The sequence below is a fragment of the Salmo salar genome, chromosome 18 (assembly GCF_965601325.2).
Source record: "Salmo salar chromosome 18, fSalSal1, whole genome shotgun sequence".
In the NCBI taxonomy this organism is placed as follows: Eukaryota; Metazoa; Chordata; class Actinopteri; order Salmoniformes; family Salmonidae; genus Salmo; species Salmo salar.
The window spans coordinates 45,620,885-45,640,000 of NC_138308.1; the positions used below are offsets into that span (position 1 = coordinate 45,620,885).

Here is a 19,116-nt window from a genome sequence, read left to right on the forward strand (position 1 = left end):
GATCCTATTTCACTGTAGAGGGGATATAAGAGGATGTAGTCATTCCCAAAGAGTCATGTCCTGACTGCCTGACACTAACTTTATTACCAGGGCTCCCCTTCACTCCCAAATCTATCAGACTGACTGTTCCAACTGGCACCCTATTCCCTTTATAGTGCACTACTCCCTATAGGGCCTGATCAAAAGTAGTGCACTACTCCCTATAGGCCTGGTCAAAAGTAGTGCACTACTCCCTATAGGGCCTGGTCAAAAGTAGTGCACTACTCCCTATAGGTCCTGGTCAAAAGTAGTGCACTACTCCCTATAGGCCTGGTCAAAAGTAGTGCACTACTCCCTATAGGTCCTGGTCAAAAGTAGTGCACTACTCCCTATAGGACCTGGTCAAAAGTAGTGCACTATAAAGGGAATAGTGTGCCAGTGGAGACAGCCTGTACTTCTATTCTGGCTGGGAGGATTTGGGAGACAGCAGATATGTACAGAGATTTCTGCAGGAGACTGGGTTAGACTTGGAACGTAATACCAACGAAACAAACAGTCACCTACAAGCTACATGGACAAACACATGTTTCTGAAGTCTAACCTCTGGATATACACATGTTCTGTAGCAGACAAGAGACTTAGACATTTGATTGGTGGAACACCACATGTGACCAATGGGATATCACTAAGGCGAAGAAAGGGCAGTACATGGGCTTGACAACGCTACATTAAAACTACATTATGAGTCAATTCATAGCTGGAAACATTTACCAACATTACATTTGTCTCCAGGGAGGCTAAGGTTTTAGAGTTTTTACCACTCGTCCTTGACGCTGTGCTTCTGCTTGCTCTTTGGGGTCAACGGGGGGTTATTGTAAACCCTTCTTGTTGAAACTAATGATGTAAAAAGGGCTTTATCAATACATCTGATTGATTGGTAGATCTGACTGATTGATTAATATACTGACTGATTGATTAATATACTGACTGACTGGCTGATTGACTGACTGATTGACTGGCTGATTGACCGACAGACTGACTGACTGGCTGATTGACTGGCTGACTGGCTGATTGACTGACTGACTGATTGACTGACTGATTGACTGACTGATTGACCGACAGACTGACTGACTGGCTGATTGACTGACTGACTGGCTGATTGACCGGCTGATTGACCGGCTGATTGACCGACAGACTGACTGACTGGCTGATTGACTGGCTGATTAACTGACTGACTGACTGACTGATTGACTGGCTGATTGACTGGCTGATTGATCGACAGACTGACTGACTGATACAGACCCGTTGGAAGCTGCATGTGAAGTGGAATTCACACTGCATCATGTCGAAGAAGATGGGGATGGTAGCTTTCCTCAGCTCTATCTCTGGGACCAGAGTCATCTCTAGGATGGGACCCACCATCTCTGGGATGAACTTGATCTTGTGTGGACCTGGGGAGAGATAAAACTTCATCAAATATCTTAGCTCCTGCAGAGGCGGCAGGTAGCCTAGTGGTTAGAGTGGAGGGGCGGCAGGTAGCCTAGTGGTTAGAGTGGAGGGGCGGCAGGTAGCCTAGTGGTTAGAGTGGAGGGGCGGCAGGTAGCCTAGTGGTTACAGTGGAGGGGCGGCAGGTAGCCTAGTGGTTAGAGTGGAGGGGCGGCAGGTAGCCTAGTGGTTACAGTGGAGGGGCGGCAGGTAGCCTAGTGGTTAGAGTGGAGGGGCGGCAGGTAGCCTAGTGGTTAGAGTGGAGGGGCGGCAGGTAGCCTAGTGGTTAGAGTGGAGGGGCGGCAGGTAGCCTAGTGGTTAGAGTGGAGGGGCGGCAGGTAGCCTAGTGGTTAGAGTGGAGGGGCGGCAGGTAGCCTAGTGGTTAGAGTGGAGGGGCGGCAGGTAGCCTAGTGGTTAGAGTGGAGGGGAGGCAGGTAGCCTAGTGGTTAGAGTGGAGGGGCGGCAGGTAGCCTAGTGGTTAGAGTGGAGGGACGGCAGGTAGCCTAGTGGTTAGAGTGGAGGGGCGGCAGGTAGCCTAGTGGTTAGAGTGGAGGGGCGGCAGGTAGCCTAGTGGTTAGAGTGGAGAGGCGGCATGTAGCCTAGTGGTTAGAGTGGAGGGGCGGCAGGTAGCCTAGTGGTTAGAGTGGAGGGGCGGCAGGTAGCCTAGTGGTTAGAGTGGAGGGACGGCAGGTAGCCTAGTGGTTAGAGTGGAGAGGCGGCATGTAGCCTAGTGGTTAGAGTGGAGAGGCGGCATGTAGCCTAGTGGTTAGAGTGGAGGGGCGGCAGGTAGCCTAGTGGTTAGAGTGGAGGGGCGGCAGGTAGCCTAGTGGTTAGAGTGGAGGGGCGGCAGGTAGTCTAGTGGTTAGAGTGGAGGGGCGGCAGGTAGCCTAGTGGTTAGAGTGGAGGGGCGGCAGGTAGCCTAGTGGTTAGAGTGGAGGGGCGGCAGGTAGCCTAGTGGTTACAGTGGAGGGGCGGCAGGTAGCCTAGTGGTTAGAGTGGAGGGGTGGCAGGTAGCCTAGTGGTTAGAGTGGAGGGGTGGCAGGTAGCCTAGTGGTTACAGTGGAGGGCCGGCAGGTAGTCTAGTGGTTAGAGTGGAGGGGCGGCAGGTAGCCTAGTGGTTAGAGTGGAGGGGCGGCAGGTAGCCTAGTGGTTAGAGTGGAGGGGCGGCAGGTAGCCTAGTGGTTAGAGTGGAGGGGCGGCAGGTAGCCTAGTGGTTAGAGTGGAGGGGCGGCAGGTAGCCTAGTGGTTACAGTGGAGGGGTGGCAGGTAGCCTAGTGGTTACAGTGGAGGGGCGGCAGGTAGCCTAGTGGTTACAGTGGAGGGGCGGCAGGTAGCCTAGTGGTTAGAGTGGAGGGGTGGCAGGTAGCCTAGTGGTTAGAGTGGAGGGGCGGCAGGTAGCCTAGTGGTTAGAGTGGAGGGGCGGCAGGTAGTCTAGTGGTTACAGTGGAGGGGTGGCAGGTAGCCTAGTGGTTACAGTGGAGGGGTGGCAGGTAGCCTAGTGGTTACAGTGGAGGGGCGGCAGGTAGTCTAGTGGTTAGAGCGTTGGGCCAACCGAAAGGTTGCAGGATCGAATCCCCAAGCTGACAAGGTAAAAATCTGTTGTTCTGCCCCTGAACAAGGCAGTTAACCCACTGTTCCTAGGCCGTCATTGTAAATAAGAATTTGTTCTTAACTGACTTGCCTAGTTAAATAAAGGTTAACTAATAAAACACAAATGGCTAGAGCATGGCACTTACAAGGCCATGATAATGGGTTGAATTCCCAGGACCACCCATACATTTTTACATTACATTTTAGTCATTTAGCAGACGCTCTTATCCAGAGCGACTTACAGTAGTGAATGCATACATTTCATAAATGTTTTTCTCCGTACTGGTCCCCCGTGGGAATCGAACCCACAACCCTGGCGTTGCAAACACCATGCTCTACCAACTGAGCCACACGGGACTGCATACATACATTTAACAGAATAATTCTGCACTTTGGATAAAACAGTCTGCTAAATGGCATATATTATTATAGAATTACTGTGGGGAACCTATGGATAGATAAGATATGAAGACATAGATGAGGAAATAATGAATTGACTGATGAACAAACGGTCAATAGATGACAGTACAGTACATTTAAAGGGGACCAGCCGATAGATAAAGCGGGAATACAAAGCGTGGTTCCTCAAGTTGGTTGAGTACGGCGGTACTTACAACACCAGGACCGTGGGGTTCCATTCCCCTCCGTTACCAAAATATACGGCACGGACTACTGGACAAAACGAGTCTGCTAAACGGCATATTTTATTATTATGATAGATGACTGAAGAGATAAATAAATCAAGGGACTAATAATTATTGGTGATCAATATGCTCATTGATCTTGTGTGGAACCTGTGACTAATAGAAACACACGACTGTGTAGATGAAGAAATAATTACATGAATATAACTAATATTGATAATAGATTGATGTTTGTAAGACCTGGGGACACATTAATACACGGATGATGAAATAATTAAAGACATTAACTAAAGGACTATCAGTTCCTGGGGAGATACATAGATAATACAGAAATACATGAATGAAGAAATAGTTCAATAAATCAACTAATAGCATTGATAAACGATTCCTGGGGAGATGCTACAGTAGGTTAAAATGTCTTGGTGTAAACCACTGGAGGAAACTTCTATCGAGGGGCCCCCAAGGCATAAACATGTATTTGCCGAGTCCAAAGTACACAGGTTTTAATCTGGCTCCCACGTTCCTCCAGTTTCTTTTCAGTGTTCATCAGCGTTTTGCTGACATTCAGAAGATGAGAAGTGATTTTTATGAGAAGAGCCTCAGGTTCAAAACCAGAATTGGTTCATTAATGAAAACACTGGTGTGGGAATCAATACGACATCATGGTAAGAGTTATAATTAAGAAAGAGAGAGCAAGAGGGACCATGAGAGAAATAGAAAAGCAGAGACTGATTACCTATTTGAATGAACAGAACAGGCCTATTCAAACTAACACCTTGTCTCCTTTGTGAATTCTCTGCTGTAGTTCTGCTTCCACAACAACAACATGAAGCTAATTAACACATGATCCAACCATCTATTCTCTATTCTTAGTCCTTCCTGTTTCACTAACAACCTGGTAACCCATGATCCAACCCTCTATCCTCTATTCTTAGTCCTTCCTGTTTCACTAACAACCTGGTAACCCATGATCCGACCCTGTATTCTCTATTCTTAGTCCTTCCTGTTTCACTAACAACCTGGTAACCCATGATCCGACCCTCTATCCTCTATTCTTAGTCCTTCCTGTTTCACTAACAACCTGTTAACCCATGATCCGACCCTGTATTCTCTATCCTTAGTCCTTCCTGTTTTCACTAACAACCTGGTAACCCATGATCCAACCCTCTATCCTTAGTCCTTCCTGTTTTCACTAACAACCTGGTAACCCATGATCCAACCCTCTATTCTCTATTCTTAGTCCTTCCTGTTTTCACTAACAACCTGGTAACCTATGATCCAACCCTCTATCCTTAGTCCTTCCTGTTTTCACTAACAACCTGGTAACCCATGATCCAACACTCTATCCTTAGTCCTTCCTGTTTTCACTAACAACCTGGTAACCCATGATCCAACCCTCTATTCTCTATTCTTAGTCCTTCCTGTTTTCACTAACAACCTGGTAACCTATGATCCAACCCTCTATCCTTAGTCCTTCCTGTTTTCACTAACAACCTGGTAACCCATGATCCAACCCTCTATCCTTAGTCCTTCCTGTTTTCACTAAAAACCTGGTAACCCATGATCCGACCATCTATTCTCTATTCTTAGTCCTTCCTGTTTTCACTAACAACCTGGTAACCCATGATCCAACCCTCTATTCTTAGTCCTTCCTGTTTTCACTAACAACCTGGTAACCCATGATCCGACCCTCTATTCTCTATCCTTAGTCCTTCCTGTTTTCACTAACAACCTGGTAACCCATGATCCAACCCTCTATCCTTAGTCCTTCCTGTTTTCACTAACAACCTGGTAACTCATGATCCGACCCTCTATCCTTAGTCCTTCCTGTTTTCACTAACAACCTGGTAACCCATTGTCGTGTCTTTGGGGTACCATTAAACTGAAGACATGTTTATCAATTAACTCCCTGTAATTATTATCACGCGATTAAACGGATTCATCGTTTAATTGTAATTAACTAGGAGATCGGGGCACCAAGGAGAATATTCAGATTAACAAGCTATAATTTCCCTAATATAACTTTCCTATATTATAATATTATATTCTATTATAGTATAGGCCGATTATCTTCTGGTTTAAATGGTGTATTTTACCTCGCGTTCAGTCTCATTCCAAAGTTGTAAATTGTTGTATCTGCACGAACCCAGTCTTTACTAAAATCATCCATACATCAATTGTCTTAAAATAATTTATTTACTACACTAAGTAATTAACAGAAAACATACAAACCGTAATTATCGTCACAAAGGATTGGTAGGGTAATGTGCCCTAATGGCTAACAGGCATGGCTGGTCTGTTAGACAATGGGTCATAAACGGTCAGCTGAGAAGGTACACAGAGTTCATTAATATTAACAATTGAAGGCTCGCTCATTCGGGAACAATTGCAATCAATATATATTTACGCTCATGTGTCGTCAGGATCCTTGTTCGAGCGTCGTTCTGATGGAGAGTTCTCTCTCTCTCTCTCTCTCTCTCTCTCTCTCTCGGTTAGAATGGATCTTTCAAAGCGACATTCATTAATGTCGTTATAGAATGGATGTTTCGTTGGTCTTCGCGTTCGATGATATAATTTACTTAGCTGCAGACTAATAATTAATATCAAAGACTTCTTCTTATTCTGTCAGTATCAATAGTCTAAAAGTTAACCACGTGGTATAGTTCACTTTCAGTAGAGGAATTGGATGGTAAAACCTATTGGCCATGGAGTGGAGGCCTGGTCTGGAGAAATGTAGCTCAGGGTATAGTTTTATAGTGACCCTTGAACAGGCTTGTCAAATGACGCCTGGTCCTGTCTGTGTCCCTTGGGGGCGTGCCGATGGCTGAGTGAAGCTTGGTACAGAAATACAATTCTATCACATTAACATCAGTACATAGCATCTCAATGTATTACAAATAGCTTTATCCTTATTAATACATTTTATACAACCATTATGATGCAAGTCTCAAGCTGAGGCTATTATATAAACAGTTTTATGGTAATATGGCTATATTGTCTCTTCTGAGTTTCACAAAATTGTACCAAGCGGACCAGTTCGTAGCTGGATTCTTCACCAATCTTCCATACCTTCTCCAGAACACAAATGTCGCTTGGCTCCCCAATTCTGTGAGTTGGAAGAATTTCCTGTGTCTCTCTATGGGCCATGTGGCCAGAGATTCTCCTCTTAGAGTTTTTACAACCCTTTCACACAGGGCCTGGGTTGGGGGAAGGTAGGTTGGGGGATGGTACAAAGGGGAGGGGGTCAACTGTCCTCCCTGTACCAAAAGAGGCCAACGTCATGACACCATGATCTAACCCTCTATTCTTAGTCCTTCCTGTTTTCACTAACAACCTGGTAACTCATGATCCGACCCTCTATCCTTAGTCCTTCCTGTTTTCACTAACAACCTGGTAACCCATGATCCGACCCTCTATTCTCTATTCTTAGTCCTTCCTGTTTCACTAACAACCTGGTAACCCATGATCCAACCCTCTATTCTTAGTACTTCCTGTTTTCACTAACAACCTGGTAACCCATGATCCAACCCTCTATTCTTAGTCCTTCCTGTTTTCACTAACAACCTGGTAACCCATGATCCGACCCTCTATTCTCTATTCTTAGTCCTTCCTGTTTTCACTAACAACCTGGTAACCCATGATCCAACCCTCTATTCTTAGTCCTTCCTGTTTTCACTAACAACCTGGTAACCCATGATCCAACCCTCTATTCTTAGTCCTTCCAATTTTCACTAACAACCTGGTAATCACTCAAGACAAACTCCCAGATGGGCCCGGATACAAACATAACACTTGGGAGAAATCCCACTTCAACATGTGTCAATGACCTTCTAATAGTGACTGTACACCACTTGCAGGATCTGTGAATGAAGGCATGTGAAGTTGAATGTATACGGAAAAAAATGAATTGGATTCAATTTACATTGTAAAAAAAATATGGTTTGCAACATGTTTCAATGAGAAACTAAGAATAGGTAGATTATGATGGCATGTTCAGGATCTGAGAATGTTGATATGTTAGTTGAACGGCGATATGTTAGTTGAACGGCGATATGTTAGTTGCATGGTGATATGTTAGTTGCACGGTGATATGTTAGTTGCACGGTGATATGTTAGTTGCACGGTGATATGTTAGTTGCACGGTGATATGTTAGTTGCACGGTGATATGTTAGTTGCATGGTGATATGTTAGTTGCATGGTGACATGTTAGTTGAATGGTTATTATGTTAGTTGAATGGTTATTATGTTAGTTAAATGGTGATATGTTAGTTGAACGGCGATATGTTAGTTGCATGGTGATATGTTAGTTGCACGGTGATATGTTAGTTGAACGGCGATATGTTAGTTGCATGGTGATATGTTAGTTGAATGGTGATATGTTAGTTGAATGGTGATATGTTAGTTGAATGGTGATATGTTAGTTGAATGGTTATTATGTTAGTTGAATGGTGATATGTTAGTTGAACGGTGATATGTCAGTTGAACGGTGATATGTTAGTTGAACGGTGATATGTTAGTTGAACGGTGATATGTTAGTTGAATGGTGATATGTTAGTTGAATGGTGATTTGTCAGTTGAACAGTGATATGTCAGTTGAACGGTGATATGTTAGTTGCTCTCCACTTTCTGGAGGATCAAGTTTTGAAATCAGTGGAATTAGAGTATGGTAGCTAAAGAGATGGAGAAAACACCTGTCTCTGGATTACATCTTCAAACTAAGGACAACCGTGGTATGGCATTCCTGACAGGGAGACGCGTCCATGATGCATGATGATGTATACAGGTAAGACAGTCTAGCGTTAGCTGGTTACATGTTCAGATATTACACGTTTCTAATGTTGACAGAAAGTGGTTTCATTTCAAGCTAAAGTGTACTGTTAGCTAGCTAGCTAATGTTAGCTGGCTGGCTCCCTAGCTGATGTTATTATTCATATCCCAGAGCCGTGTGCTGTTCTAGTTAGAGCCTAATGTTAGCTAGCTAACATTAAATATGGTTGGTTAGCTCCCAGCACTGTGGCATTGTTGGCACTGTTCATTGTTGTTTAACTAGCCGGCTGGCTCGTTAGCTAACGTTACGTGACGTGTGTACAACACCCGTTGAGTGTACGCTCCGAGATCGAAACGAGATGGGTGGGGCTAAAGCTTAAGAGGGTGTAAACGAGGCTGAATGGGTGTAGAGAAAGAGGGGCTCTTCACTAGATACCAAAACATTCAAAGGCGATTTTCTCAAAAAGTGAGTTTACAAGTTCATCAACTTTGAAAGGAAAATTACTTTCCCATTGTTCCTCAAATGAAGTCTATGATATACCATTTTGTAGCTCTGAGTCTCTACTTTTATCAAATGTAAAAAAAAACACAATTTCAAATTTTGAGTGATGCGAGTTTATTTTCCTGTAATAATGAATACAAATGATCTAAAGTGAAGACGTTGTCAGCTATATGATAAGGTCATTATTGAAACTGGCTAGCCAGCTAACTTAATGTTTATACAGCTAACTTAATGTTAGCTAGCTAGTTAGCACGCTAGAAACCAAACCAGAAATGGTTTAGAAAGTTGCTTTTAGCTGCCTGGTTTGCTAGATTGAAATATAATTAATAAAGTTTTAAACGGGTGGATTTATTGGTATTAAAATACACCAGTTATGCTATTTTGGACCACCAAACTGCTGCTGTCATGCAGCCTGTCGGTTTTGTTATACTTTTTCATAACGATAAATACAAGTTTAATGTTCATGATGTCACTGCGACAACTGTTTACAGACATGTTGATAAATGTAGAATAAACCAGCCTATAGTCTTGAAATCTTTGGTTGTTTACTACACTACCGTACTCACTCTGTTTAGCACATGGCCTCACATGTGAATCCTTAAAGAGATGGGTGGGGCTAAAGCTTAAGAGGGTGTGGACGATGCTGAATGTTCTGTAGACAAAGAATAGCTCTCTAGTAGTAGTACCAAAACATTCAAGACCATTTTCTGCTTCCAAAGCAGAATTACTTTCCAATTGTTCCTCAACAGTAGTTTTATGAAATAACATTTTCTAGCTCTGAGTTTCTACTTTTAAAAAACACCATCTGAAATGTTGCTACATAAGACCGAATGGAGCCTCTCGGTCCCATATGTTAGTTGAATGCGTATGAAGAATATGAAATAGATGATTCATACCTAAATTATACCACATGTCTCTGATCTCAAAGCCAATCTGTCTTCTCATGTCCTGGTACCTGAAACACACAAACACACATGCATTTATATACACTGATGCCAACCACTGTCCTGTACTAGTGACCAGTCCAACATGGTTAACTGTCCTGTACTAGTTAGTGACCAGTACAAAATGGTTAACTGTCCTGTACTAGTTAGTGACCAGACCAACATGGTTAACTGTCCTGTACTAGTTAGTGACCAGTCCAACATGGTTAACTGTCCTGTACTAGTGACCAGTCCAACATGGTTAACTGTCCTGTACTAGTGACCAGTCCAACATGGTTAACTGTCCTGTACTAGTGACCAGTCCAACATGGTTAACTGTCCTGTACTAGTTAGTGACCAGTCCAAAATGGTTAACTGTCCTGTACTAGTTAGTGACCAGACCAACATGGTTAACTGTCCTGTACTAGTTAGTGACCAGTCCAACATGGTTAACTGTCCTGTACTAGTGACCAGTCCAACATGGTTAACTGTCCTGTACTAGTTAGTGACCAGTCCAACATTGTTAACTGTCCTGTACTAGTTAATGACCAGTCCAACATGGTTAACTGTCCTGTACTAGTGACCAGTCCAACATGGTTAACTGTCCTGTACTAGTGACCAGTCCAACATGGTTAACTGTCCTGTACTCGTGACCAGTCCAACATGGTTAACTGTCCTGTACTAGTGACCAGTCCAACATGGTTAACTGTCCTGTACTCGTGACCAGTCCAACATGGTTAACTGTCCTGTACTAGTGACCAGTCCAACATGGATAACTGTCCTGTACTAGTGACCAGTCCAACATGGTTAACTGTCCTGTACTAGTTAGTGACCAGTCCAAAATGGTTAACTGTCCTGTACTAGTTAGTGACCAGACCAACATGGTTAACTGTCCTGTACTAGTTAGTGACCAGTCCAACATGGTTAACTGTCCTGTACTAGTGACCAGTCCAACATGGTTAACTGTCCTGTACTAGTTAGTGACCAGTCCAACATGGTTAACTGTCCTGTACTAGTGACCAGTCCAACATGGTTAACTGTCCTGTACTAGTTAGTGACCAGTCCAACATGGTTAACTGTCCTGTACTAGTTAGTGACCAGTCCAACATGGTTAACTGTCCTGTACTAGTGACCAGTCCAACATGGTTAACTGTCCTGTACTAGTTAGTGACCAGTCCAACATGGTTAACTGTCCTGTACTAGTTAGTGACCAGTCCAAAATGGTTAACTGTCCTGTACTAGTTAGTGACCAGTCCAACATGGTTAACTGTCCTGTACTAGTGACCAGTCCAACATGGTTAACTGTCCTGTACTAGTTAGTGACCAGTCCAACATGGTTAACTGTCCTGTACTAGTGACCAGTCCAACATGGTTAACTGTCCTGTACTAGTGACCAGTCCAACATGGTTAACTGTCCTGTACTCGTGACCAGTCCAACATGGTTAACTGTCCTGTACTAGTTAGTGACCAGACCAACATGGTTAACTGTCCTGTACTAGTTAGTGACCAGTCCAACATGGTTAACTGTCCTGTACTAGTGACCAGTCCAACATGGTTAACTGTCCTGTACTAGTTAGTGACCAGTCCAACATGGTTAACTGTCCTGTACTAGTTAGTGACCAGTCCAACATGGTTAACTGTCCTGTACTAGTGACCAGTCCAACATGGTTAACTGTCCTGTACTAGTTAGTGACCAGTCCAACATGGTTAACTGTCCTGTACTAGTTAGTGACCAGTCCAAAATGGTTAACTGTCCTGTACTAGTTAGTGACCAGTCCAACATGGTTAACTGTCCTGTACTAGTGACCAGTCCAACATGGTTAACTGTCCTGTACTAGTTAGTGACCAGTCCAACATGGTTAACTGTCCTGTACTAGTGACCAGTCCAACATGGTTAACTGTCCTGTACTAGTGACCAGTCCAACATGGTTAACTGTCCTGTACTAGTGACCAGTCCAACATGGTTAACTGTCCTGTACTCGTGACCAGTCCAACATGGTTAACTGTCCTGTACTCGTGACCAGTCCAACATGGTTAACTGTCCTGTACTAGTGACCAGTCCAACATGGTTAACTGTCCTGTACTAGTCACCAGTCCAACATGGTTAACTGTCCTGTACTAGTGACCAGTCCAACATGGTTAACTGTCCTGTACTAGTGACCAGTCCAACATGGTTAACTGTCCTGTACTAGTGACCAGTCCAACATGGTTTATTGACAATAAGTACTGTAGGAGGGTAAACAACTGGTTCCCACTTTAAACAAAGTACAACTTACAAAGGCTTTATACAGAGTACATACAAGCTTTATAAAGGCTTTATACAGAGTACATACAAGCTTTATAAAGGCTTTATACAGAGTACATACAAGCTTTGTAAGCACTCCAGTGTATAAAGGGTGACAACCATTCCCAGTGAATTGCCAATTATGACATAACACACTATGTATGTTTATACAACATTTATACAGTACGACATGCTTATAGATGATTTGTGAAGAATTTATGTAGTGCTTATGAAGCCTTTATAATGCTATACAACATGTGAAGAATATTTCAAGGGCAGCACCATAACATTGCAAAAAATATGATACTATTTGTCAAAAAAAATAGGATGCAGAAAAGCTAATCCATGCTTTTGTCACTTCTAGAATAGACTACTGCAACACTCTAGTCTCCGGCTACTTCTAGATTAGACTACTGCAACACTCTAGTCTCCAGCTACTTCTAGAATAGACTACTGCAACACTCTAGTCTCCAGCTACTTCTAGAATAGACTACTGCAACACTCTAGTCTCCAGCTACTTCTAGATTAGACTACTGCAACGCTCTACTCTCCGGCTACTTCTAGATTAGACTACTGCAACGCTCCAGTCTCCGGCTACTTCTAGATTAGACTACTGCAATGCTCTAGTCTCCGGCTACTTCTAGATTAGACTACTGCAAAGCTCTACTCTCCGGCTACTTCTAGATTAGACTACTGCAACGCTCTAGTCTCTGGCTACCCGGATAAAGAACTACATAAACATCAGTTAGTTCTAAACACGGCTTCTAGAATCTTGACTAGAACCACAAAATTCAATCATATTACTCCAGTGCTAGCCTCTCTACACTGGCTTCCTGTTAAGGCAAGGGCTGATTTCAAGGTTTTACTGCTAACCTACAAAGCATTACATGTGCTTGCACCTACCTATCTCTCTGATTTGGTCCTGCCGTACATACCTACACGTACGCTACGGTCACAAGACGCAGGCCTCCTAATTGTCCCTAGAATTTCTTAAACAAACGGCAGGAGGTAGTGCTTTCTCCTATAGAGCTCCATTTTTATGGAATGGTCTGCCTATCCATGTGAGAGACACAGACTCGGTCTCGACCTTTAAGTCTTTACTGAAGACTCCTATGGCCCAGGGGTGTGAAGGTGAATGGCAAGACACTGGCATGACGAACTGCCCTTGCTGTCTCTGCTTGGCCGGTTCCCTCTCTCCACTGGGATTCTCTGCCTCTGACCCTATTACGGGGGCTGAGTCACTTACTACTCGGGGTAATAAGTTTGTGGTCTGATGATACCCCCCCACCGTACTTCTACACCTGCATTGCTTGCTGTTTGGGGTTTTAGGCTGGGTTTCTGTATAAGCACTTTGTCACATCTGCTGATGTAAAAAGGGCTTTATAAATACATTTCATTTATAAAGTGGGACCAAAAACAGCTATAAGCATGACTCACTCAGACAAACAGATTTGGTAATCACATAGTGACTTCAGAAAGTATTCAGACCCATTGACTTTTTCCACATTTTGTTACGTTACACAAGGATTATTCTAAAATGTATGGAGAAAAAAAATCCTCAGCAATCTACACACAATACCCCATATTGACAATGAACGATGCTGCAAATGTATTAACAATAAAAAACTGAAAAAAATTATTTACGAAAGTATTCAGACCCTTTGCTATGAGACTCGAAATTGAGCTCAGGTGCATCCTGTTTTCATTGATCATCCTTGAGATGTTTCTACAATTTGATTGGAATCCACCTGTGGTAAATTCATTTGATTGGATATGATTTGGAAAGGCACACACCTGTCTATATAAGGTCCCACAGTTGACAGTACATGTCAGAGCAAAAACCAAGCCATGAGGTCAAACAAATTGTCTGTAGAGCTCTGAGACAGGATTGTGTCGTGGCACAGATCTGGGGAAGGGTACCAAAAAATGGCTGCAGCATTGAAGGTCCCCAAGAACACAGTGGCATCCATCATTCTTAAATGGAAAAATTTTGGAACCACCAAGACTCTTCCTAGAGCTGGCCACCCGGCCAAACTGAGCAATCGGGGGAGAAGGGCCTTGGTCAGGGAGGTGACCAAGAAACTAATGGTCACTCTGACAGAGCTCCTCTGTGGAGATGGGAGAACATTCCAGAAGGACAGCCATCTATGTATGCAGCACTCCACCAATCAGGCATTTATAATAGAGTGGCCAGACATTTACATGACAGCCCGCTTGGAGTTTGCCAAAAGACACCAAAAGATTCTCAGACCATGAGAAATAAGATTCTCTGGTCTGATGAAACCAAGATTTAACTCTTTCATCCTGAATGCCAGGTGTCACGTCTGGAGGAAACCTGGCAACCATCCCTACGGTGAAGCATGGTGGTGGCAGCATAATGCTGTGGGGATGTTTTTCAGCAGCAGGGACTGGGAGACTAGTCAGGATTGAGACAAAGATGAACAGAGCAAAGTACAGAGAGATCCTTGATGAAAACCTAGCCTAGCCTCTCTAAAAAACGTACCCGATTTAATCTGGTTACTACTCCTGCCCAGTAACTAGAATATGCATATAATTATTGGCTTTGGATAGAAAACACCCTAAAGTTTCTAAAACTGTTTGAAATGTGTCTGTGAGTATAACAGAACTCATATGGCAGGCCAAAACCTGAGAAGATTCCATGCAGGAAGTGGCCTGTCTGACAAGTTGTGTTTCATCTTGGCTCTTTTTATTGAAGACTGAGGATCTTTGCTATAACGTGACACTTCCTACGGCTCCCATAGGCTCTCAGAGCCCGGGAAAAAGCTGAACGATATCGAGGCAGCCTCTGGCTGAAACACTTTATCGCGTTTGGCAAGTGGCCGATCAGAGTACTATGGGCTTAGGCGCGTGCCCGAGTCGACCCCATGCTTTATTTTCTTTCGTCTGTTTACCTAAACGCAGATTCCCGGTCGGAATATTATCGCTTTTTTATGAGAAAAATGGCATAAAAATTGATTTTAAACAGCGGTTGACATGCTTCGAAGTACGGTAATGGAATATTTAGAATTTTTTGGTCACGAATTGCGCCATGCTCGTCACCCTTATTTACCCTTTCGGATAGTTTCTTGAACGCACAAACAAAACGCCGCTATTTGGATATAACAATGGATTATTTTGAACCAAACCAACATTTGTTATTGAAGTAGAAGTCCTGGGAGTGCATTCTGACGAAGACAGCAAAGGTAATACATTTTTTCTTATAGTAAATCTGACTTTGGTGAGTGCTAAACTTGCTGGGTGTCTAAATAGCTAGCCCTGTGATGCCGGGCTATCTACTGAGAATATTGCAAAATGTGCTTTCACCGAAAAGCTATTTTAAAATCGGACATATCGAGTGCATAGAGGAGTTCTGTATCTATAATTCTTAAAATAATTGTTATGCTTTTTGTGAACGTTTATCATGAGTAATTTAGTAAATTCACCGGCAGTGTTCGGTGGGAATGCTAGTCACATGCTAGTCACATGCTAATGTAAAAACCTGGTTTTTGATATAAATATGAACTTGATTGAACAAAACATGCATGTATTGTATAACATAATGTCCTAGGGTTGTCATCTGATGAAGATCATCAAAGGTTAGTGCTGCATTTAGCTGTGGTTTGGGTTTATGTGACATTATATGCTAGCTTGAAAAATGGGTGTCTGATTATTTCTGGCTGGGTACTCTGCTGACATAATCTAATGTTTTGCTTTCGTTGTAAAGCCTTTTTGAAATCGGACAGTGTGGTTAGATTAACGAGAGTCTTGTCTTTAAATGGTGTAAAATAGTCATATGTTTGAAAAATTTAAGTTTTTGCATTTTTGAGGAATTTGAATAACGCGCCACAGGATTACACTGGCTGTTGAGTAGGTGGGACGCAAGCGGCCCACCTAGCCCATAGAGGTTAAACAGAATTTCTGGGAAAGCAGGGAATTTGGTGAAAGTTACAGGCATTTGGCAACCGTAGTCATGAAGACATGGAGACCGTAGAACAATCCTGAGACATAGCCTCTTCCCTAGTCATGAAGACATGGAGACAGTAGAACAATCCTGAGACATAACCTCCTCCCTAGTCATGAAGACATGGAGACAGTAGAACAATCCTGAGACATAGCCTCCTCCCTAGTCATGAAGACATGGAGACAGTAGAACAATCCTGAGACATAACCTCCTCCCTAGTCATGAAGACATGGAGACAGTAGAACAATCCTGAGACATAGCCTCCTCCCTAGTCATGAAGACATGGAGACAGTAGAACAATCCTGAGACATAGCCTCCTCCCTAGTCATGAAGACATGGAGACAGTAGAACAATCCTGAAACATAGCCTCCTCCCTAGTCATGAAGACCAATTGTGACTGATTGACAGTGACAGACTGATTGGCTGACTGACAAGCTGATTAACTGACTGACTGGTGGACTGACTGTGACTGATTGGCTTAACGTGACTGACTGGCTGAATGATTGATTGACTGTGACCGACTGATTGGCTTACTGACTGACAAGTTGACTGACTTACTGTGACTGACTGACTTACTGTGACTGGCTGGCTTACTGTGACTGGCTGGCTTACTGTGACTGGCTGGCTTACTGTGACTGGCTGCCTTACTGTGACTGGCTGGCTTACTGTGACTGGCTGGCTTACTGTGACTGGCTGGCTTACTGTGACTGGCTGCCTTACTGTGACTGACTGGCTTACTGTGACTGGCTGGCTTACTGTGACTGGCTGGCTTACTGTGACTGGCTGGCTTACTGTGACTGGCTGGCTTACTGTGACTGGCTGGCTTACTGTGACTGGCTGGCTTACTGTGACTGGCTGCCTTACTGTGACTGGCTGCCTTACTGTGACTGGCTGGCTTACTGTGACTGGCTGGCTCACTGAACCCCTCCTCACCTCAACATGGTAACTACTGTTACACTGAACCCCTCCTCACCTCAACACGGTAACTCCTGTCACACTGAACCCCTCCTCACCTCAACACGGTAACTACTGTTACACTGAACCCCTCCTCACCTCAACACGGTAACTACTGTTACACTGAACCGCTCCTCACCTCAACACGGTAACTACTGTTACACTGAACCCCTCCTCACCTCAACACGGTAACTACTGTTACACTGAACCCCTCCTCACCTCAACATGGTAACTACTGTTACACTGAACCCCTCCTCACCTCAACACGGTAACTACTGTTACACTGAACCCCTCCTCACCTCAACATGGTAACTACTGTTACACTGAACCCCTCCTCACCTCAACACTGTAACTACTGTTACACTGAACCCCTCCTCACCTCAACACTGTAACTACTGTTACACTGAACCCCTCCTCACCTCAACACTGTAACTACTTTTACACTGAACCCCTCCTCACCTCAACACGGTAACTACTGTTACACTGAACCCCTCCTCACCTCAACACGGTAACTACTGTTACACTGAACCCCTCCTCACCTCAACACGGTAACTACTGTTACACTGAACCCCTCCTCACCTCAACACGGTAACTATTGTTACACTGAACCCCTCCTCACCTCAACACGGTAACTATTGTTACACTGAACCCCTCCTCACCTCAACACGGTAACTACTGTTACACTGAACCCCTCTTCACCTCAACATGGTAACTACTGTTACACTGAACCCCTCCTCACCTCAACACGGTAACTACTGTTACACTGAACCCCTCCTCACCTCAACACGGTAACTATTGTTACACTGAACCCCTCCTCACCTCAACACGGTAAGTATTGTTACACTGAACCCCTCCTCACCTCAACATGGTAACTACTGTTACACTGAACCCCTCCTCACCTCAACACGGTAACTACTGTTCCACTGAACCCCTCCTCACCTCAACACGGTAACTACTGTTACACTGAACCCCTCCTCACCTCAACACGGTAAGATAGAAAGATAGGAAGACAGTCAGCCAGGCAGCTAGACAGACAGACAGCTAGTCAGTCAGCCAGCCAGACAGAAATACAGACAGCTAGGCAGACAGACAGCTAGTCAGTCAGCCAGACAGACAGAAATACAGACAGCTAGTCAGACAGCTAGTCAGTCAGCCAGCCAGCCAGAAATACAGACAGCTAGACAGACAGTCAGACAGCTAGTCAGTCAGCCAGACAGACAGAAATACAGACAGCTAGTCAGACAGCTAGTCAGTCAGCCAGCCAGCCAGAAATACAGACAGCTAGACAGACAGTCAGACAGCTAGTCAGTCAGCCAGACAGACAGAAATACAGACAGCTAGACAGACAGTCAGACAGCTAGTCAGTCAGCCAGACAGACAGCTAGTCAGACAGCTAGTCAGTCAAACAGAGTTTGTGTTTGTGTGTCTCTGTGTGTGTGGATCACCAAGAGATGATGCAACAGTCTGTAGGAGTTGTTCTAGGATCAGACACAGGGCTGATCAAACACACGTCTCCATAACACTACCCTCCCCTGCCTCTCTGCTCTGACACTCTCTCTCTGTGTGTGTGTGTGTGTGTGTGAGTGAGTGAGTGAGTGAGTGAGTGAGTGAGTGAGTGAGTGAGTGAGTGAGTGAGTGAGTGAGTGAGTGAGTGAGTGTCTGTTCTGTGTTGCCAGCCCAGAAGATAATAATTGGTGTGACAAAGGCGAGTGGCAGATCAGAGAGAGAAAGCGAGAGAGAGAGAGAATGAGAGAGCGACAGAGAGGGGGACTGTGTGTGAGTGACAGAGAGAGGGACTGTGTGTGAGCGACAGAGAGAGGGACTGTGTGTGAGCGACAGAGACAGGGACTGTGTGTGAGCGACAGATAGAGGGACTGTGTGTGAGCGACAGAGACAGGGACTGTGTGTGAGCGACAGAGAGAGGGACTGTGTGTGAGCGACAGAGAGAGGGACTGTGTGTGAGCGACAGAGAGAGGGACTGTGTGTGAGCGACAGAGAGAGGGACTGTGTGTGAGCGACAGAGAGA

General features: G+C 44.3%; 1 protein-coding gene across 2 annotated transcripts in view; it reads right to left on the reverse strand.

Moving 5' to 3' along the window:
* LOC106613940 (dedicator of cytokinesis protein 1) overlaps window positions 1-19,116 on the reverse strand; it is a 733,517-nt gene that overhangs the window by 159,620 nt on the left and 554,781 nt on the right. For both annotated transcript variants that reach the window (XM_045701156.2, XM_045701155.2), the window contains exons 32-33: window positions 9,865-9,923; window positions 1,282-1,430 (exon numbers count right to left, since the gene is read on the reverse strand). In XM_045701156.2, the coding sequence (XP_045557112.1) occupies window positions 1,282-1,430; window positions 9,865-9,923 (208 nt within the window). The remainder of the gene's footprint in view (window positions 1-1,281; window positions 1,431-9,864; window positions 9,924-19,116) is intronic.